Here is a 21570-nt window from a genome sequence, read left to right on the forward strand (position 1 = left end):
CTCATTGTCGTGTTCCAGCAGCTGTGCTTTCTTCACCTGACCGTTCCCTTTGCCCCCCCCCCGTGCGCATCCGCGTGCGGGCGTCAAGGGGGCACCGAGCTGCGGTGCTTGTCGGTGCCTACTCACGATTTTCTTGCATGATCGCACACGACTACTCGTGCGAGGGTGGCGGTGCTGCTTGAAGGGAACTACCGTGTTACCCTAATCGCGTTCTGTTGCGGTGCTCTGTGTTTGTGTGTGTGTGGGTGTCTACATGCTCCTTTGCGTGATTGCAGTGCTCGAAAACAGCTAGTGCGCAGTCCAGCCAAGACCCACTGGCTGCAGCCTCCCTCTCGGTTCTCCCTCGCCGTTCACAGTTGCCCGCATCATCTCTTTACTTAACGGCAGGCCTTACTGGTGCTCGAAGGCACCTGCGAGGAGCCTTCGGCGGGTGCCGCCGGCGTGCCGTTGCATGCGTTGCTGGGCGGCTGGCCTCGATCTCGTGTCTCTCTCGTGCACGCGTTCCAGCTCGAACGTCATCAACGCCTCTATCTCCCCCTCCTTCCGCCTCCGACCTGATCTCCTGTGGCATAGGGACATATCTTGCACGCCTCACAGCGCCTACGTGGCCTCCTGCACGAGGGCGAGTCTGACTTCTTCTCCCTTTTCTCTACCGTTTAGATTGTACTCTCCTTCCGCATGAGATGCTCCGCCAGCTTCCTTTTTTCCGGCGCTCCTCCGGCTTCTGCTGGCAGTGCTTCGGGTCAGCACCAGCACTCCTTGCGTCCTCCTCCTTTGTCCACGAGCCACCTCGACCGCGAAGCCCAGACAAGCCTTGATGTCAGAAGAATGCGCCCGGCAGTGGATCGTCCAAGCAGCCGCCGCAGCAGTTGGCGCAGCCGTGCCCCTCGCCCTGTCACGGCTCGCCAACTCTGCCGCGCTATTCTCGGTATGGATCATGTGGGCGTCTGCACAGCAGCGGCCGGCAAGCCCTGCAGTCGCCACGCAACGCAGGAACCGCAGACTTGTGTGCTGTCGTCAGCGTCAACGTCTAGTGCGTCTGCACCGTGTGGAGAAGACCACGAAGTGCGTGGTGACATATACGGTTTGCGCGAGACAGTTAGCGCCGCCCGTCTGGGCGAGAGCACCATTCAGCTGGATGCTGCCGCGTGCCACCGCGTTGTCGTGTGCGGCCGCATTGTGCGCTGCATCGACGCCTTTTCCAACGGTAGCGTCGCGGCTGCAGCAGGAGCCGTCTCGTCGTCCGTGTCACCAACTGTGGTTCCATACGACCTCTTGTGGCTCTCCGACGCCACCGGTGTCGTTTGCGTGTTGCGGCTCCGTCCTGCTCTTGTGCACGGGCGCACACCGCCTTCTTCCCCCGGTTGCTTGTGCGGCGGATGGACAAGCGTGTCCGCGCGCGATGTGCGCTGCGACACACTGGGCGCCGCTGGTGTTGAGCTATCAGACGTTTTTGCCGCTGTTGACGCCGGCGGAGCTGCGCCTTCTGCCATGTCTGCAGCGGCACGCGCGTCGCTGCCGGACCGCAACTCATGCTCACCTGTGCCTGAGGAACAGCGGTGCCCTAGTGACTTGGGAAGTGGCGAGGTGACGACACACAAGGCCATCAGTTGGGGCACGGACGCGACAGCAGCTATGGTAAGCCGTGGCCTCGAGTATGAGGATGACTATGCCCTCGGTGTCAACGACTACGTGGTGTGTGTAGGGTCTCTTGCCTTCGCCGACGTTGATGTGCAAACCAGGCATGCTCTGCAGCCGTATGCCAGCGATCTACGCCAGGCTACCTGGGCCACAGCCACGTCGTCGCGGTCATCCTTCTGCGCCTTTCCGGGCGACGCGGCATACTTCATCGGCACTGGCGATGCCTCGGGCGACGCGGGCTGCCGTGCGAGCGGTACAGATGGAAGAGACGCCGCTACCGAGGAGGAGGGAGCTGCGGCTAGCGTGCGACGGCGCTCAGCGCCAGCACCGCCGCCACGGCAGGCGTTTGTGTTACTCCCAGGCAGCGAGGTGCCGCTGACGCTGGACGCGGCACGGACACAGCTGGGCTTGGTTGGATCGCTGCCATCGAGCGCCCATTACCTCACCGCTGCTGAAGCTGCGCAGTGGGGCTGCACACCTTTTGATCATGCCGCCTCGAGCTCAGCGCTGTCGTCATTCTCGGCATCCGAACTCCGCGACCACGGCGGCGGAAGGAAGCTAGCGACATCTGCCGGCTGGGCCACATCGACGGCACACGCCTGTGCAGGGGCTGACATGAATGCAGTACCGCTCATGGGCATCAAGGGATATCCACGCCTCGTGCTTGACACGAATGAATGCTTGTTTTGGTGGCTTGCGGCGGCTGAGACGCACCTGCGCTTGCGCGCACGCGCGGCTGCGCCCCCTCAGCCAGTGTCTGAACCGACCGCTCCCTGACCCCACCCTTCGTGCAAGGATACCGCTTATGAAGAGACAGGGACGCTCAGCCTTTCGCTTTCTACTCTCCTTGTTTTTGTGTTCTTGTTTGCTGGGGCCCCTCACATCCCTTGGCATGTCTCTGCTGCGATCTGCTACTGCGCATGCTCGCTTTCGATTCGGCCGCGCTCACCGTCGGCAACCGCCCCCGTTCCCTACACACAGGGTACGTGAGAGAGAGAGTGACACAGGTGCTCATCACCTCGTCAGCGCACAGCGCGCAAGGCGGCCGTCTTGTCGTCCCTCGGCATACAGGTGCACGGCATCTGTGGCGAAGGGCAATACACACTGACACCTACATGTGTCTTTTGTGTAGTGTTGCGCGTGTGGCTTTGTTTTGGTTGTTCCACGCGCCATCGCCTGGCCGGCTCGCAGCCCTCACCACGTTTTTCTCCGCCTCCCCTCCTCCCCTCTTCCTCCTCTTGTCCGCACCTCGTTTTCGTTTCTGCTTTGCGTTGTTGGCCGGCGTTGGCGCAGCCGCTAAACAAGACACACACACGCAGACGCGCGGGGTGAGCACTGCTGGATCAAGACGCAACGGGCCCTGCGCACCTTGCTCAGACCTCTTCACCCGGACGTCACTCTGCGTCCACCTCTACTCATCCCTTGCGCTGACGCTAGCCAAACGCAATGCGGCCAGGCGGAATTAAGCGCTGCCGCAGCGGCTCCTGTTCTCCGCCGCTTCCGACCGCGTATGCCCCTGACAGAGGCGGCGGCAGTGTGCCGGCTGCTGCAGCCTCTGCGCTGGCTGACGGCAGCGATCTTTTCGCGTCCTGCGGACTGCTTCGTAATCGACAGCGCCATATCGGTGACATGAGTGCCGCCGGCCTTCGCGGTGGTGGCGCGGCATCCGCAGCTGACGTGTATGTCCTTCAGAAAAACCTACTACACCTGCAGACACTGCAGGAAGTGCTGCGGCGCACCTCGCTGGCTGAGATGCGCGACCGCGAGGTGGTGGAGTGCCTGCTTGGGACGGAGCAGTGGCTACGCGAGCTGAGCCGGCCGTTGGCGTCGGCGGGCGTCGGCATCAGCGCCAATGTTGGCGCATCATCATCCTCGCTCAGTGGGTTTCCGCCGTGCGTGGAGGGCGACGCACTGAGAAGCGCTTACCGTAGTGCCCTCTCGGAACTGCGCCTACTCGTGCTTGGCGTCTTGAACACGATGCCATGGTGGCGCGTCGTGGAAACAGTGGCGGGCAACCCACCAGCGGCGCAGACGCGCGGAGCACGCACGGCTAGCGCCAGCGGCGGCGGTCACAGCGGCAGCGAGGCTGGTGCTGCACGGGTAGCAGCGCGCCACGCTAGCGGTCGGGATCATTCCGTGGCAGCGCTCCACGTCATCACGCGTTGGCACGTGCGTCTCCAAATCGCCTTTGAGCGTGTGTGTCTGGTATTGATTGATCAGTCGCAGCAAACCGTGCGCGGCGTTCTCGAGGTGCTGCTGAAACCCTGTCAACTGCGCCCACCCGTGCGCGATGGCGCGCGGCGCTCCATCCCGAGCGACAGCTTCATTCGCGTCCTGAACGCGGTGGCGACCAAGTACAGTCCCATCTACGTTGTGGAGCTGCTGGAGGGCTGCATTGCCGACTTTATGCCGCGGCGGCGGTGGGCGGAGCGACGCCACCACGTGGCGTGCACCGCTGTGTTGCTGTACTTGGCACTGGAGGGGCATACCCCAGCGTACCATCCACGACTCGGCAACAGCCAAAGTTTGCTGCGCGCCGTGGGGCTTCTAAAGTCGCTGCGCTCGCGGCGCGCCGATGGCAGAGGTGATCTGAGCGGCTCTCCATGGCTGCTGCCGCCCGCCACGGGCTCATACTCCCTGATCCTCCCAGGAGGCACGTCAGAGGAGAGCGGAACCGACCTGGGAGGGTTGTCCTCTCCGATGTCGGCGAAGCAGCAGTGCGACCACGCATCACTGTCGTCGATGCTTCCGACGGCCGGCGTGCTGCCGTCAGGCTACGTGAGCGCCACGCTCTTGGAGGGGGCAAGGGCTGGCGAGGTGTCGCTGAGACAGCCGACTCTGCCACATCCATCCCTACTTGGAGGCAGCTCGTCCGTGATGGATACCACCACCACGGCGAGCGGCACAGAACTGAGCGACGGCGGTTGCGCGAGGTCTGTGGTGAGTGACTGTCTCACGGGTGGCCCATCTGGACGCTACGTCAGAGCCGCCTTTTCCGGCGTTGGTGGAGGCAGCGACAGCTCCACAGCAACAGCAGCATCGTGCCGAGGGAAGGGCAGATCTGGTGGAAGGGTAGCTGGACAGCTCAGCAGCGAGGGCGGCGGGAGCACAGGGTTTTTGCCTGGAGCGGCAGTAGCAGCCGGCGCGCCAAGCGTGCTCGACGTAACGGTAGAGCACAACAACAAGCTCCTGTCGTACCGGAACGACATTTTGCGCGTTCTCCTGAACCGGCTGCTGGATGTGGAGTTGACGCTAGAACCGAGAGACGCAGAGGAGCAGCAGGGCGGATGGTCACTTCTCGGGGGCATGTACGGGCTCGGCGGCGGCGGTCCATCCTGCGCGATTTCGTTGAGGTCGCGCCAGGCGTCTGTCCGCGGTAGCCCGCTCGGCTCTCCAGCGACGCCCGGGCTGGGGAGCCCGTCAGCCCTCCTTTCAGCGCCGGCATCGTTGCTTCCGGGTGGGAATGGCGGCGGTTCCGCCAGTGCGTTCCCCAGCACCCCGATCACCGCTGCAGACGCGGATACGTCTCGACCCGCCGCGACTGCGTCCTCTGACTGCAGTAGTTCTGCGTCTTTCTTGCCCACCGCATTGCTTCTTCCACGGTCCGACTCGCTCGGCCTCATTGGTGGCACTGGCCTTGCTGACTGGAGTTCTGCGGCCGCCTCGCCCGGCGCGTCGCTGGCCTCAGTGCAGCCTCTCGAGCGTTTCTTCAATACACTGTCGCAACCCTATCTCCGCATTCTGCGCGACTGCGCAACGCTCGTGTATGGGCGACTGGCTGATGACCTCCGTCGCCAGCAGATCGCCGGCTCATGCGGGAACGCTGATTGGTGGATGGACATTGTGCCGTTCTATTTGACCGTCGTAACGCGGGTGGATCGTCCAGTGTACTTGCTGTACCTGGCCCCGAGTCTGTCAATGCTCGGGACGGAGGATGAGCCCGTAGGGCTGCTGCACAAGCTCATCACTCTCGTTACCAAAGGTATCATGCCAGTGGAGCAGCCGCGCAGCAGCAGCAACGCAAGTGGCGCCTTCGCACGCTCCTCGGCGATTTGGCAGTCGTCGGCGACGGCATTCGTCTTCAGCGCTTCGTCGTTGCCTCTCTCGGCGGCTCCCGCGCAGCCGGTGCGTCTGCGCATGGCGCCCCCGACGGGTGCCAGCCGTCGGGTCGTTACCATGGAAGAGCGCCTGCGTGCGGCTCGTCACATCTTTCCACTCTTTCGCTTTCTGCGTAGCCGCATCGATGAGGCCAGCGGGGAAGGCGTGCGGCGCCGTTTGCTGAAGTGGACGGCACAGGAGCTACGCCGGCTTGGCGGTTCCTCCGCCTCGGCTATGGGGAGCAGTGGTGGGCCAGGCGGAAACGTGTATGCGCGCAGCCGTCCGCTGCCCTCGCGAGAAACGCGACTAGCCCTCATCACCTTCGCGCAGTGCGCGGCGATATCGGAGCTGATGGGGGTCGATGTGGTGCCGCAGCTCAGCAGCGCCGGCAAGGCGGCCCGCGACTCTTCTCGGTTTACGTCGAGCACTGCCTACGGAGATACCTCTGACGGCATTGCGGCCTCCTTGGAGCCTTTCCTAAACCGATACACGTTGCAGAGTGAACCGCCGGCAGATGATGGGGATAATGAGAACAGCAACTGCTCAGCAGCTTCGTCGTCTGCATCTCCGTCGGAATCATCGTCATCACCATTGGCGTTGGCGTCTTCCGCGATACGTGACGCGGAGCAGGCGAGACTGAAGGCATCCGGAAAGGTCGTAGCGACTGCTGCGACAGGGGCGCCGTCTGTGGCCCCACGTGGCACGGGGCAGAGCCGGCGCCGTCGTCATATCGACCTTCGACAAATGGAGTTTGAGGGGTTGCTGCAGCCGCAGTTGATGGCGTACTGCCCATGGCAGGCGTGGTTGAGTTGATGTGCTCTCGCGAAAAACACACAAGCACACACACACACACACACACACGCACGCTGGCGATGTCATTCTGCTGTGCAGCAGGTGTGCGTTGGGGCCCGTAGGCCAAAAGGAAAGCCAACGGTTGCCGAGCGGTCCCTCGATTTTTTTTTTATTATTCGATGCTGTTGTTTTATGGCGCTCTTCGGTGCGGGTGTATTGTGTTTTGTTGTGTGTGTGTGTGCGTAGGAGTGGGGTGCGCCCCCCTTCTCCTCTCCACTTCCTCAACCTCAACGCCACGGCAACAGGTGCCAAATCGACGGGGCGTCGTTCGGCAACAGAAATAAGTGTGACTAGCGAAGTAAAAGCTGTGCGCCAACACACACGCACCCGACGGGCAAATGATATGTGCTGCCCCTCTTCCGTTTTTTTTTTTTCGGGAGAGAGGGGGACATCCGTGTCTGCGGAAACAAGAAAGCATGGGCAAGGTCCGTTGCGTGAGAGGATTGGTGGTGATGGTGGTGGGGAGGGGAGGGGCGCTGACAAGGGTTAGATGAAGAGAGACGATGATGAGAGAGAGGGAGGGAGATGGGCGCCGCCGTCGCTCGCCCTCTTCTCTGGTGACATGCGTGCTGGTCGATGCATTCTCACAGTGGGTATGGCTGCGGTCGGAGTACACCCCTTCTGTTCTCCATCTTTGACGACGTATACATGACCCAACGCCGCGGCACCGGCTGTGAGCGTTCCTCGCATTGCGGCTTTAGTCGCTCTTCAGGATAGTCGCGACTGCGCTATGCCGCCCCTCGTCCCCTCCTCCTTCCCCTTCGAACCCTGTTCGGCCCGTCCGTGTCACGAATGCATGCACGGCATCACTCTCTGCATCTCTTCCATCCTAGCTTGCACTGCCTTTGCTGCACCCAGCTGCACTACAGTTCGCAGTAGCGTTATAACCGACTCCATTGCCCCTTTCTCCAGGTCCTTACTCCCTCGCCTCCGTCCATCGTCGGAGCTCCTTATCCCCGCCTTTGTGTTTGTCTTGACGCACTCGTGGGGCACCCCTCCCGTAACAGCTACCCACATAATGAAGCGCATAGAGACCGTTTCGAAACACCTGCAGGACAATGAGTTTGTCCGCGTCGAACGACGCGGTGGGGTCGGGCTGATCCGCATGTTGAGTTCGGCGCCGCCGCGCTCGCACATCGGCGGCTGCATACTATGTGCTCCAATGCGAGCGCAGGTCTTGCGCGCCCTCAAGACGCTAGAAGCCGACGCCGACTGTCGTCTCATTGTGCTCACCTCAACCAGTCACCGTTTTTTCTCCAGCGGCATCGATATCGCCAACTTCACGGAGTGCTTCATCTCCGACCCTACCGCGCAGCCGCCTGTGCCATCCTTGTCGGAGCTGACAGCCGCGGTCGCCATGTGCCCCAAGGTGTGTGTAGCAGTTATTCAGGGTCTGTGCTCGTCATGGGGGCTCGAGCTTGCTCTGGCGGCCGACTACCGCATCTGCGAGGTGAACGCACACTTCCGCTTCCCGGAGGTGCGGTTTGGCATCACCCCCGGCGGCGGCGGTGCACAGCGGCTCGTATGCCTCGTTGGCGTGCCGCACGCGCTGAACATGCTGTGCTACGGCCGCCGAGTGTACGCAAAGGAAGCGCACCAGATCGGCCTCGTTGACGCACCAGCGTACAGCGCCCCACACTTTTGGACGGCGTTGGGAGGGTTCCTCGAGAAGCACGTCACCGCGGCCACTCCCGGCACGCCAGGCGGCCACGGCGAAAAGGCGACCGGCCTGAGCACGCTGGAGGAAGCGCGGGCGGCAAAAGCGGTCGCCGTGCACCGCCGTCGCAGCTGCCCGGCGTACGCGAAGCACTCCCTCTTTAACCGCGGCTGGCACGCGTGGATGGAGCACAAGCTGCGCAAATCTGTGCCGCGCGAGGTTCGGGCTCCGTACCGCGCGATCGAGGCGGTGAAGCTGGCCGTCACGCACAGCTGCCGTTTCGACAGACGCCGGAGCGTTCCGAGCTCGAACGGTGCCGAGCAAAACGACGCCGCGGCTGCATACACGGCGGCGGAGCGGGCGCTGTTCGAGTCTTGTCTTCTTCTGCCTGAGACGCAGGCAATGCAGCACCTGATGCGTGCGTCGCAACGGACATCGATGTCGTGGGAGAGGAAATGGATCAGCCAGCAGCGCCCGGTGCCAGGACTGGCGATTATCAACGATCGCAGTTCGGCAGTGCATGTCGCGGTGAGCCCTCCCGTCTCGGCGGCCTCCGTGTCCGACCTCCATACAGACGACGGCACGGCGCGACTGGGACTGAAGAAGGTGGCTGTCATTGGTGCCGGCACCATGGGAACGTCGATTGCACTCATGCTGCTGCGGCAGTCGGAGATCGAGGTCATCTTGGTGGAGGCGGACGCTCAGCGGCAGGCAGTAGCCCGCCATGCCATCGAAGACTACCTGCGCAGCCGTGTCGAGGCACACCGATTATCAAAACACCGCTTCGACGACATGCTGCACCGACTGCGCGTGACGGGCAGCTGCATAGCCCCGTTCCCTCCTGTCCTTGCGGATGCTGATCTCGTCTTCGAGTGTGCGCCGGAGGTTGCGGCGATCAAGCAGAACATCCTCGCCGGCCTCGACTCTGTCTGCAAGCGCTCCACGATCCTTGCAACGGGCTCATCGGCGCAGGACGTGAATGAGCTCGCAGCCGTGACGCAGCGCCCTGGTCAGGTGCTCGGCATACACTTCTTCCCCCCCGCAAACGAGTCCCCGCTGGTGGAGGTGATCCGTGGCGCTGCGACGGAGGGGTGGGTCGTGGAGCGCGTGATGCACCTGTTGTGCCAACTTGACAAGTACCCGATTCTATCTGTTAGTCGTCACGGCTACGTTGGGACTCGGCTGCTGCTCACCGCCCTCTACCAAGCGTACGCAATGCTGGAGGACGGCTGCTTCCCGCTACAGATCGACAGTGTGCTGCGCAAGGATTTCCACTTCACTCGTGGCCTCTTTGAACTGGAGGACATCATGGGCCTTGATGTGATCGCCATGGCGCGCGCCTCCATGATGGCAGTGGCAGCTCGCGCGAGCGGCAGCTCGGTACCGACGCCCAAGAGGGTAGGCATTGAGCCGAGCGTGCCAAGCGCCTTTGAGCTCAGCAACGCGTGGTGCCCTCCGAGTCGGCCTGTCTTTGACATCCCAAACGCTCTCGTTGCTGCTGGCGCCCTAGGCCGCAAAACGCGAGAAGGTTGGTACAAGTATTTGACACCGCAGGAGGCAAGTCTGGGGTATCGCCTGCGCCACCCTATCGCCTCCTGGCTGTGGACCGGATCTGCGCCAAACCGCCTGGGCACCGGCAATACCGCCAAGGACGGATCTGCTGCAGGCGCCACCACCGCTGCAGGCTGCGCGTCCATGTTGTTGGACGCTTCCACGACACCGTTGGTGGCAGCTTCGAGCGCGGCGTCGCGCGAGCGATACCCACTGGTCAGCTTGTCATCTCTTATTCGGCAGCATAACTACTCCATCGAGTACCGCACAATTGACTGCAGCAAGCGGCGTCGCGTGACTCGCCGGCCATTCTGCGAGGAGGAGATCTTCGAGCGCATCGTGTTCGCCATGATAAACGAGGCGGCCAAAATCATGGCAGACGGCATCGTTACCAACGCGGCTGACATTGACTGCATCTCTGTCTACGGGTTTGGCTTCCCGGCGTGGAAGGGCGGGCTGTGCTACTACGCGGATCATGTGGCGGGGATCGACAAGGTCGTACGCAAGATGCAGGTGTACCAGCGCGCGCTCGGCTCGGAGGAGTTTCCGGCGCCGTGTTTGGCGTTAAGGGAGATGCAGGTGAAGGGCATGACGTTTGCCTCCATGTTCAAGTAAGCGACGGCACGAGGCTTGCGAGAAGGGCTGGCAGCCGCTTGTTCTGAAAACAGCAGTACTGCGGGAGCGCAAAGCGAAAACATTTTCCTACGAGCGTGCGCGAGCGCCCGGCAACCTTCTCGCCCCTCCCTCCCTCCCTCCCTCCGTCTTCTTCCCTCGCTACCGTTCGAGCAGCCACCTCATGCGAAGCGGAATCTTACAGAAGATGTGCGCAGGTCTGCGCATCCTTTCAGTGCCAAAACTGCTCAAACTGCTGCCTTGCGGTTCGCGTTTCTGTATGTGCACGGACGGCACGCGGCGCTCTGGAATGGGAGAGAAGAAGGGTGCCCAGCTAAGGCGAGACGCCTGACTGCGCTCGTGTTTCCTTGCGCTCTGTGGCGTATCTCACTAGGGCATGTTGAGAATGCGTGCACAAGAGCCACAAAGGCACTGAGACAGGGGCGGAGAGGGGCAGCACATCGACAGAGATCAACAAGGAAGATGGCGTGTGCGAGCCGGGAGAATCTGAACAGCAAGCATACCGAAAAAGAAAATGAGAGAGAGGGCCGGTGGAGGGGCGGGAGCGGGGAGGCGCGCGCGCAAACCTCTTCATAGACATGGCACGCACATCTGGGAGAGAGGGACAGTGGAGAAGGGCTGGGGAGTAAAACGCGCCTCGGCCCACGAGTCGTTTCGATGAGCTGGCAAAGGAGGGGAGAGGCAGCGAACATGAAAGGCCCGCGCTCATGTCGTCTTTGCGGCGACAGCTTCCAGACGTGTGTAGCCTTCTCACCACATGCGAACGGCTGCTCATCACATATTTTTTTTTCACTGTGCGGATTCATATCTCCAGGTTGCATGTGTAGGCGCGAAAAACTGGAGACCCATGTCGGCTGGTGAGATGAAGGGTGCACTCATATCGCGCCAGGGCTTTCGCGATTACTTTTCTCTCGCTCTCGCTCTCTCGCCGCAGCACGCACTGAACTCTTTAGTGTTTCCTTGTGGGGTGCTTCACCTTTCTGCAGGCTGTTGACCTCGCGCTGATAACAACTCGCTCGCTTTCTCTGTTGCTCTCACTCCGACGCACGCCTCTGACCGTGCTCTCCACACGGCAACGTATATTTACGAAGAGAAGCACACAAACAACTGCCACTAGCCCCCCTCCCTCCCTCCCACCTCACCTCCGAATCGATAGCGATGCTCGCTGCGAGTCGCCTTGCCCGCGGCGTTGCCGAGACGGTCACGCGCGAGAGCTTCACCATATCCCGTCTTACGAACGGCCTGCGCGTCATCACATGCGAAGACGGCAACGGCATCACCGGCATGGGGCTTTTCTCCTTGAACGGTCCCAAGTTCGAGGAGGCGGGGAGCTTTGGCGCTGCGGCGGTGATGGAGTCACTTCCGCTGCGCAGCAACGCGCGCATGACGACCGAGACGATTAGCCAGTCGCTCGGTGTCTTCGGCAACGCGTACAAGGTGACCAACAACCGCGAGGCCATGTCCGTCATGCTCATGATGCCGCGCTACCACCAGAAGGAAGGGCTCGATGTACTGAACGGGATGTGGCTGCACCCAACCGAGAACGACGAGGAGTTCGCCGTGGCGAAGGCGCAGACCCTGCACCGCAGCTCTCTCATGAGTCGAGACGCGACGAGCATGCTGTTCGAGCTTGTCCACAAGGCCGGCTGGAGCGGTCGTGGGCTCGGCAACCCGCTCTCCCCGACGGAGCAGCAGCTGGAACAGCTGACACTGGAGAGGTTCCACGCCTTCCACCGCCGCTACACCACGCCGGAGCGGACGGTGCTGGCGGCGACGGGTGTGGCGGATCACAAGGCGTTTGTACAGGAAGCGGAGGTGCGGCTGCAGTTCCCTCAATCGACGGCGCCATCCCTCCTTTCGTCTAGCGCAGAGACGGCGAACAAGGCAGCTGCTGCGACAGCTCAGCTTCACCCGTACACGGGCGGCTGCGAGTACGTGCAGAACACGACGGCGCCGGAGTCCATGAACAAGTTTCAGGAAAAGAACCTTAGCCACATGGCCCTCTTCTTCCAGGCCATCCCAATGGCCCACCCCGACTATTTCACCTTCTCGGTCATTCAAACACTGCTGGGCGGCGGCACCTCGTTCAGCTCTGGCGGCCCTGGCAAGGGCATGCAAACCAAGCTGTTTCGTGAGGTGCTGAACCGGGAGCCGAACCTGCACGGCATGGAGTGCATTACGGCGTGGTACAGCGATGGTGGCTTGATCGGCCTCTACGGCTCTGCGCCACACGAGCACGTGAGCAACCTCTTAAAGATCATGATTTTCCAGGCGGCGTCGATTAGCCAGCGCATCACCCCGGTGCACCTGGAGATGGCCAAAAACCAGCTAAGCTCGCAGCTTATCCTGTTGGGGGAGGGGCGTGAACAGTTGCTGAACGACATGGGCTTCAACCTTCTCGTGCACAACTACACGATTACGCCGCAGGAGACTATTCAGGGCAGCGCTCAGGTGACAATGGCACGTCTCCACGAGGTGAGTGCGCAGCTGGTTGAGCACCCGGTGACGTTTGCCGTGTACGGGGAGACGAAGGGGATGCCGGAGTACCATCAGCTAGTCCAGGCTCTGAAGAAGTCGTATGCGTCCCTGAACAAGAGCACACCGGCGTGAGAACGGAGCAAAAAAAAAGCAACAAAAAATAAAGAAAAGCAACGGAGAGATAGGGCATGTGATGCTGGTAGCTCACTCGGGGAGGGGGGGGGGACGAGAGGGTGTTTGACCACGTCGCGCTCTCCGTGACTTTCTTCTTGCCTATGCCTCTTCGCTCATGTGCAGCTGTGAAGTGTGCGTTTGTGTGTGTGCATATGCGCCCCTTGATTCGCCCTTTTCTATTCTTTTCGCTTGTTTCCATCATCTTCACAGAGAGCAGCTGAAGAATGTGATAGCGAGCCGGCATGTGGAGTCACCCCCCCTTTTCACCCACTACCTCCTCCGTGCTGTTCGCTGGACACGCATGCACGCAGCTCCTGCATGGGGTTTCAGATTCTTTGTGCGCCCATCCTTTGGTACGTGCTTGTGCGTGTCGTATATGGTGTTTGTGTTTGGTGCGTATACGTTGGCAGTTGCGGTTAAGCACAAGTTAATGCGCGAGGTAGCAAGTATAATAATGCGCGGGAGCCCAACCAAAAGCAAAAGGCAAATTGAGCACCGTCCTCTGGGCCAAGCCGACAGCAGGGACGCTACACAGAGTCGAGGCTGCCATGACTTGAAGAGCGTGGCTCCTGTCCATGTGTGTGGGCGTACGCCAGCCACTGCCGCGCCTCCTCCTCCATCCACGGCTATGGTGGCCACGCCATGCGTCTCCCTTTTCACCTCTTCATCTTCAATTTCAGCGCCCTCCTCAGCGTGTCTTGGAGGGTTCACACAGCAGCGAAGTCAAAAAGAAAACCGCGCCACGGCTCGCCCCCACCCACAGGACGACAGCACCCAGACAGAAGGAAGCTGCAAGCACGCGGATACGTCGCTGTTGTTGTCGTGCGCATCATGAGTGTCCTACATGAGGTGCTGGTCAACGAGACAATCATAGAGGCGGTGCGGGTGGCTCTTGACAAATACACCGCCGAGGGGCATCAGCTCTCCGCAGCAAGCGGTGACGGCGGCCTCTCCGTGGAAGAAGAGAATTTAATCCGTAGTGGTGTTCTTGCCGGGTTGCAGGATCTCTGCGCAGCCGCCCAGCAGAGTCTCACCCGCATGACATCACTGGAAAACGCCAAGGGGGCGGACGGCGTCGCGCATTTGCGTCCGGCGACAGAAATGACCCCGACCACGCCGCGGGCGTGGAATTCCGCTCTCGCACGACTGGGACGCAACGCAACGGCGATGCAAGATGTCGTGCAGCAGGCGGTGTCCAGCATCTGGGCCCATCTGTGCAGCGGTATGAACCGCAAAGGAAACGGTGTCGAGCTCATCGCCGCCACCGCTGTCTACGCGGCCACCCCGGAGGTGACTCGAGCACTGGAAGCCGCTGCCGCAGCGCAGCACGCTCTTGCAGGGGATGATGCCTTGCCAGCGGACGCTGCGTCGCCGATGCCGGCCGGGAGTATTGCCGTGCGTTTAAGCACTTTCTCTTCTGCGGAGTGGGCGTGGCTGTCGGCTACCCTCGTGCTTGGCTACCTGATTGTGTTCTTTGTGTTTGGGCGTATACTGGGTTTTGGTGCTGTGCTCAACCGGCGGCGGCCGCGGACGACGACGGTGCTGATTGGCCTGCCCGGCAGCGGAAAGACGGCACTCTTCGTGCAGCTGGTGCACCATCAGCAGCTCTTCGATTCACGGACAAGTATGCGCGAAAACAGTGGATACATGTGTGCAGCTGCGCAGCATGGCCGCTCCAACAGCACGGCAGGGGTGAAGGTTGTCGACTGCCCTGGGCATCCGCGCCTGCACCAGGGAATGTTGCGCGCCCTCAATGAAGCCGTCAACGTCGTCGTGGTCATCGACTCCGTCACCGTCCAGGACAATCAACAAGAGGGCGTTGCCGCGCTGGCGGAGTTTCTTTTCAATGTTTTGCAGTCACCTGAGTTCTACGGGGTCCGCCGGCTCCTCTTTGCGTGCACGAAGCGCGACGAGGTGATCAGCTACGCCTCCAAGGCGGTGCGCAAGCTTCTAGAGGCGGCCATGGTTCCCTCGATCGAGTCGCGGAAGAATGCGATGGGCCGCGTGGAGAGCGTACGCGACGGCAACAACGCGGTCATCACCGGGGAGGGCAAGCCTGGCGGCGGGAGAAGCGGTGGTGGCCGTCGGTACATGCTCTCCTTGGACGGCGCGGACAGCGATGACGGCGGAGGGCAGGCGCCGCCTCGCCATGGGCCTTTGCGTGGGGCGGCCGGAGCGAGTGCGAAGAGCTTCAGCTTTGACCAGCTGGGGATTCCTCTGGCATTTGTGGACGTGAGCAGCCGGCCGAACGCGGCGGAGCACAAGTACTCGATCGCCATTGTCGAAGACTTCCTGCTGGGGAACGGCTGAGGGAGCGGATGTGTCGGCGTTGAAAAGAAAAGAGAAGTAGACCACAATGACGGAAGGCTGGTGGGTCGGTAAGGAGAGGTAGACGAGGTCGTGCTGACGAGTGTCCCGTGTCGAGAGGGTTTCCCTCGAGTCTTTCTTTTTGTTGCTGTGTGGAGCACCGGCGCTCTCGAGCACGTCTGTGCGCTCGTGGTTCTCTGCCCCCCCCCCCCCCAGTCATGCATCTTTCTCATTTCTGTTGTTTTTTGATACCCTTGTCGTCGCTGCTGGCGTGGGGGCGCCTCTGTGTGCGTGTTTGTGTGGGCGCGTGCAGAGATGCGCGTTTGGTGGGTGTGGCCTCTTGTGCATTTCCCGGCTTTCTCCCGTCATTTACGTCCCTCTGTCTCTCGTCATCTTGTGCGCATAATTTCTTGTTCTTTGCTGCCCACACCGTTGCTGTGAACTTCTCCGCCCTCGCTCCTTCTCTCTCGGTCTCCTTGCGCCTTTTTGGGTCGGCGTACGGGTTCTTTGTGCACGCACGTGCGGATTTCGTGTTGTCATCTTTTCGTGCACTTGTTGGCTCCTTTCGCATCCTTGTCCACGTACACGTGCTCACATGTCCGTGAGAGCATGACATACGGAACCGGAGTGGCGAAACCCCCAAAAAAAAACGCCTCTCTACCCTTCCTTACCCCCCCCCCCCGATGGGGACGGGGGCATGGAAAGGGCACAACACCCTTCGGTGCGTGGTATCGCAGGGTTCAGTACGCCCATCCTCCTTGTCGGTGTGTGTGTGTGTGTCTGTGGCGACATCTAAAAGCCAAGCCAGTTGCTGTTCCAGTGTTCGTGCATAGCAACAAGAGAGAAGAAAAGACCAAACAACGGCAAGGGCACGCGCAGTCCCTACAGTGCGTGCGTGCGTGCAAATGCTTCCAGGGGCTACCGCAAGAGCTCCGTCATCTATGATGGCACGGGTTGTTGCGTGCGGGAGCACACACTCTTATACACGCACGCATACATGCATACGTAGCTGCCGACGCGATCCTCATCTCTCTCCCTTGTGTAGCTACCTATGCCGTGCAGCGGTAACGGTGGGTGCTCGACACCCTTTTGCTTTTTTCTTGAATTTCGTTTGCCAGCCAGCCACAGCAAATGGCGCATGCCGCAGACCGCACCTGCACGCCTCGCTGCTCCGTCTGCATAGACGACGAAGGAGTACACTAAGTCATGTCTGCGCCCGCTGCCAGCGCTCTACGCCCCTCTTCCACTTCCTCATGCGTGTAAAAGCTCTCTGCTTCTTCCCTCATCTCGTTTTCTTCTTTTTGTTGTTGTGGTTGTTGCTGAGCCTTTGCTGTCTCGATCTCTCTTGCACCCTTGCGTCGATACACCCGTGCGCCTTGGGCATACTCGATGGCACACAAACGGAAGCCCTGTTTCGTTTCTCTGCGCCTGCTTGCGCGACTCTCTTTCTCTCGCTCTCTCTCTCCTCACCGGCTGCCCATCTCTTCAGTGAAACGTCTTTGTAGCGATCACGGCTGTGAGTGTTTTGTTGACAGTAGGTCGTGCTGTCGTTGTGGCCAATCTTGCCCCTCGCGATCCGCCTCGGTGTCGCTTCTTCCACTGCCGCCGTGGAGCTGCCCTTTCTTCTCTGTGCCCGTGCGTACTGTGGTCTGCGGTGCCGTTGGCGTTGCCGAGCCCCATCCGCCACTCGCTGTGGAGATTTACACGGACGCCACCATTTTGTTTGTTTGTTTGCAGCTGTTGCCGTTGTCTCCCGCACCCTTGTGGACCCCCGCTTCCCTCTTCCCCCTTTCCCCACCCTCTCTCTTCCCCGCGATACCCCGTGCATCCGAGACAGCATGAGCAGCTTTCTTTCGCTCTCGTCGCGCCGTAATCAGCAGCCTCACAGCCGTGACAGTGTTACGAATGCGACGAGTGTCACAACAGCCACGCCAACCAGTGGTGGCGGTAGCGGCCCCATGCACAAGTCGTCGTCGTCGTCGTCGCGGGCATCGGTGCAACACAGCAGGCCCATCAAGGTGGTATCGTCAACCTCTCGCGAGGAAGTGCGGAAGCGCCCACATGAAATGCGCGCTGAGGTGGAGGGCATCATCCACGTGCTCGATGGTGGCATCAACCGAACGCCGCTGCCCCTGCAGCAGCGACAGAGCCTTCTCAGTGGAGTGCCGCATGAACTGCAGCTGCTAAGCAGCGGCGGCACCGCTGGAAGTCGCCAGGAGACGACTCAGGAGGCGGGCAGCACGGTGAACCTCATGTGCGGTGAGCTGGGCAGCTCTTTCATGCACTCGTCTTTCATGCTCAGCACGAGCAGACGCAGCAGCGTGAAGCCCGACTCAATGGCGGTGAACGCCCAAACCCAGAGCAAGGGGAGCAGCGAGACTGGTGACCACGGCAGCGGCGTCGGCCGACGCACCACTGGGGGCGACATCCGCAGCCTTGATTCGAGCCTTCAGTCGCTTTCCTTTGCCTGTGACCACCGCATCTCGGATCGCTCGTTGTCCGTGTACGACTCCCCGTCGATGCGAAGACGCAGTATCGCTGTCGCTGGCAACGCCGCCGATGCACCGCTCCCCAGACTCGCTCAGCGCAACACGCTGCTAGAGGAGGCCACCTACGCCCCCCCTGCGCCGCTGACAGCAACTGAGAAAGCGGCATGGCGCAAGGCAACCACCACCGTCGTTCTCACCGAGACCCCGACCATCTTCCTCTACGCTCATCAGGACGAGGCCGTGTCAAACGAGCACGCTGACAAGGTCACCACCGTCGTGGCGCGCAACAGCGAGTATGCGGCCGTCGAGGAGACGTACCGCACCGACGAGGGCACGCAGTTTCACAGCACCGGCGCCATCACCATGCGCGCGCCAATGAAGTCGGTGCAGACCGAGGTGCAACCGCCGGCGAGGAAGGACAGCGGGGCTCTGCAGGTGACCCCATGGATGCTGAAGGACGCGTACGCGGCGGCGCTGGAGGCGGCAGAGGACGCGGAGGAGGATACCCAGGAGGAGCGACAGCAGCAGGCGGGTGACGCAGCTACCGAGGCGGCTGGTGGCGGTGCCGGCACAAATGTCGAAGACGCCCTGCGTGACGGAGATAACATCGACGGCGACGGCAGCCTAGAAGACGATAACCAAAGCAGCGAGAATGGGCAGTCCACCTTGATGTCGTCGGAAACAGTGACGCATACGATGAGCAGCGATGGGGGCATGGCAAACAGTGCCAAAGTCGCTACTGGGGCCTCGGCCACGACTGCTGGCGTGGCAGCGAGCAGGCAGTGGATGCTGGCGGAGACGTTGCTTTCCACGCTGCGCATCATGGAGCGTGCGGTGGTGCAGAACAACATGGAGGCGGTGCAGCTCGCCTATCGCGGTATCACAGTGGAGACCTTTGACCAAGGTACGGGGACGGGTGCAGCGAACGGAGCGGCCATTCCCGCTTCTACCGCCAACGCTCCTGCCCCCGCGACTGCGATGCGTGCGCTAACGGCGGTACCGGGGCCGGTGCCAGCGGCTATCAGCGTGCACACCACCTCTCTGCCAGGAATCCCGGACGACGCCCCTGCCGCGACTCCAGGGGTTGGAGGAGAGGCAGCGGCGACGGCGGACGGAAAGCCGGCTGGGCAGGTGATTGACGCGGAGAGCAGACAACCGGATGATGCGGCGAAACTCACATCATGCGCAGCCGCGGCCTTCATCGACGCCCCGCCGGTGCGACTCAGCGAGGGGATTTGCCTTCTCTGGCGTTTTGGCTCGCCGCAGCTTACGCGCGATCGCGGTGTGGCGTGCATGACGTGGAACCGGCGTGAGAGTGACATGCTGGCGGTGGGTTACACCGCGCGCCGGCGATCGTTGCCGCAGGGCGACGCCGGCAACAGGGCTAGCGATAGCTCGTCGGTCATGGCATACAAACGAGCTCAGGGTCAGGAGGCGCACGGGATGGTGTGCTGCTGGTCACTCAAGAACCCACTGGCTCCGGAGCTCGTCCTGTACCTGCGCGGCGAAGCTGACGTCACGGCCCTCGCCTTTTCTGTTGAGCACCCAAGCCTGCTTGCCGTCGGCAGCAGCACTGGCGAGATTGTCGTCTACGACATCCAGCACGACGTCTTGCTCCCTTCTATCGCTCCCGCCGTCGTCGGCGCGACCGGCGGCCAGCACACCGGCTCTATCTGGGAGCTGCAGTGGGTGCCGAAGGGAAAGGAGCACGGCGAGTTCCTCACGTCCATCTCCGCTGACGGCCGCGTTGTGCAATGGGCGGTGGGCAAGTCGATTGAGCGCGTCCCACCGGATCTCATGCACCTGCAGCGCCAGCCGGGGATGCAGGTAGAGAAAGCCTTTGTCGCTGGTGTCGCGGAGGCGGAGGCGGAGGCGGCTGCGGCAGTGTTGGCCGAGTCCGCGGTGGGCGGTAAAGGCTGTCAGAAGACGCAGCACCGAAAGTCGACTCAGAAGAGCGGTGCCGGGACTGCGACTACCCGAACCGCCGGTGGCGGCGGCGCTGCGGAGGAGGCGATCCTGTCTCGGCAATGCGGGGGCATGTGCTTCGATATTTGCCCTACGGACACGGCGGTGTACATCGTCGGCACCGAGGACGGCTCCGTTCTGCAGTGCAGCAAGAGCCAGACGGAGAACTACGACTTCGAGTACGAGTCACACGCGGAGCTGGTGTACCGCGTTCGGTGGTCGCCCTACAGCGCGGCATACTTTCTCACCTGCTCGGCGGACTGGACGTCGCGTCTGTACAAGGTCGGCACGAGAAAGGCGCAGCTGCGCTTTCACAGCGTCCGGCAAGACGCCGTACAGGACGTGGCGTGGTCGCACACGAACGCTCTCACCTTTGCCACGGTGACGGCGCAGGGCAACGCCGAGGTGTGGACGATCATGGATGCCATGCACCCCCGCGCCAATGTCGAGTACCGTGACCACCGCCGTCTCAGCGCTGTCCTTTTCGCAGAGCAGGAGACACCCGTGCTCGTCGTTGGCGACGAGGAGGGCGACGTGACGGTGTTCCGGCTGGACGGATCGTCGTACAACCGCGGGGACGTCACAGATGACGAGCAGGAGGCGTGGCTGAAAGAGGCGGTCCGGAAGCAGCTTACGTAATCCACCGTCTGCTTGTTAGTCAGGAGTGGAAGTGGATGAGGGGCAGAGCCGCGCTGGGGAGCGTGAGGTGAACTGCATGCTCTCCGGCTCCCATCGTTTCACGTTGATGAGAGCTCGTGCGCGCTAGTTGTCTTTTCTTCTGCGCCTCTCACTCGTCCACGGCGTTGGCTGGGTGTAGGCGTTGCTCTTCTTTTTGTGGTGATGTTATCTTCGTCGTGAACATGGCTCTTTAGCCTGCTCATGTCTCCGTGGGTGATCCCGCGGAGTTGAATGGCGGAGAACGTGAGAAAGGCCCGTTTCCTGTGAAAGGGAGACAGCGAAACGAACCCGAAAGGGGCGGCGACGCGGGCGCGTGTAGTACGACCAGATAAGTGCGCGTCTGTGTGTGTGTGTGTGTGTGCTGGGTCTTTTTTTCCAATCCGCCCAGCTGTGCCCACCTCCCCCCCTTGCTCACCTCATTCTCTCCGTTTGTGTTTTAGTAGTAGTATCCCCCACCCCCTTCTCTCTGCGTTGTTCTAGATGCCATTGGGTGCTGACGCTCGTCGCACGTGTGTGCCTTCACGATAGATGAACGTGGGCGCGTGCTTGTTCTGCTCTCTCTGTTTGTGCGAGAGAGGGGGAGAGAGCCATCTCTCCGATTGTGGTTGGTTACTACGCGTCTGGTTGTCGCCCTCGCATCTCTATTCCTGTGAGGTTTTGGCTCGGTAGTCTTTGCCATGTACACTTGCATGTATGATAGCTCTCTTACGTCCTCGCACGCTCGCACTTGTCCGGCCCGTCTTTTCGTTTTGCTTTTGCTTTTTTACATTTTCTTATGTTTGTGTCGCTCCTCCATGCAGCGATGTGCCCGCACGTATTAGACGAAGTAAAGGCAAAAGAGGCACTTGTGCCGGAGCGTGTGTGCGGCGGTGAACAACTTACTGCCGCTCTCCCTTTCTGACGCACCCTTCTGCAAATCTGGTGCGCGCTCACTCATGATGCAGATAGGCGCACGAACTGCAAAGAGGTGAACGAGGCATTACCAGATCGGCAATGCCCTCTCGAACTGTCCCTTCTGCGTCCCCCTCCCCTCCCACTCACCCTCGC

At 61.4% G+C, this 21570-nt stretch overlaps 6 protein-coding genes across 6 annotated transcripts; all 6 read left to right on the forward strand.

Moving 5' to 3' along the window:
- Positions 1–678: 678 nt before the first annotated feature.
- LINJ_33_2720 (conserved hypothetical protein) lies at positions 679–2418 on the forward strand (the record flags this gene model as incomplete). The annotated part of the gene is made up of 1 exon (XM_001468280.2): positions 679–2418. The coding sequence occupies one exon, from the start codon at positions 679–681 to the stop codon at positions 2416–2418; it is 1740 nt and encodes a 579-aa protein (XP_001468317.2).
- A 669-nt stretch (positions 2419–3087) lies between these two features.
- On the forward strand, positions 3088–6552 carry LINJ_33_2730 (conserved hypothetical protein; the record flags this gene model as incomplete). Its single annotated transcript, XM_001468281.1, has 1 exon — positions 3088–6552. One exon carries the CDS (start codon positions 3088–3090, stop codon positions 6550–6552), a length of 3465 nt encoding a protein of 1154 aa, XP_001468318.1.
- Positions 6553–8431: 1879 nt separating this feature from the next.
- On the forward strand, positions 8432–10414 carry LINJ_33_2740 (putative enoyl-CoA hydratase/Enoyl-CoA isomerase/3-hydroxyacyl-CoA dehydrogenase; the record flags this gene model as incomplete). The annotated part of the gene is made up of 1 exon (XM_001468282.1): positions 8432–10414. One exon carries the CDS (start codon positions 8432–8434, stop codon positions 10412–10414), a length of 1983 nt encoding a protein of 660 aa, XP_001468319.1.
- Positions 10415–11590: 1176 nt separating this feature from the next.
- LINJ_33_2750 (putative mitochondrial processing peptidase alpha subunit) lies at positions 11591–13042 on the forward strand (the record flags this gene model as incomplete). Its single annotated transcript, XM_001468283.1, has 1 exon — positions 11591–13042. The coding sequence occupies one exon, from the start codon at positions 11591–11593 to the stop codon at positions 13040–13042; it is 1452 nt and encodes a 483-aa protein (XP_001468320.1).
- Positions 13043–13915: 873 nt separating this feature from the next.
- On the forward strand, positions 13916–15394 carry LINJ_33_2760 (conserved hypothetical protein; the record flags this gene model as incomplete). The annotated part of the gene is made up of 1 exon (XM_001468284.1): positions 13916–15394. The coding sequence occupies one exon, from the start codon at positions 13916–13918 to the stop codon at positions 15392–15394; it is 1479 nt and encodes a 492-aa protein (XP_001468321.1).
- A 1835-nt stretch (positions 15395–17229) lies between these two features.
- On the forward strand, positions 17230–20484 carry LINJ_33_2770 (putative dynein intermediate chain; the record flags this gene model as incomplete). Its single annotated transcript, XM_001468285.1, has 1 exon — positions 17230–20484. The coding sequence occupies one exon, from the start codon at positions 17230–17232 to the stop codon at positions 20482–20484; it is 3255 nt and encodes a 1084-aa protein (XP_001468322.1).
- Positions 20485–21570: the final 1086 nt, after the last annotated feature.

Source organism: Leishmania infantum, chromosome 33, assembly GCF_000002875.2.
Source record: "Leishmania infantum JPCM5 genome chromosome 33".
NCBI lineage: Eukaryota > Euglenozoa > Kinetoplastea > Trypanosomatida > Trypanosomatidae > Leishmania > Leishmania infantum.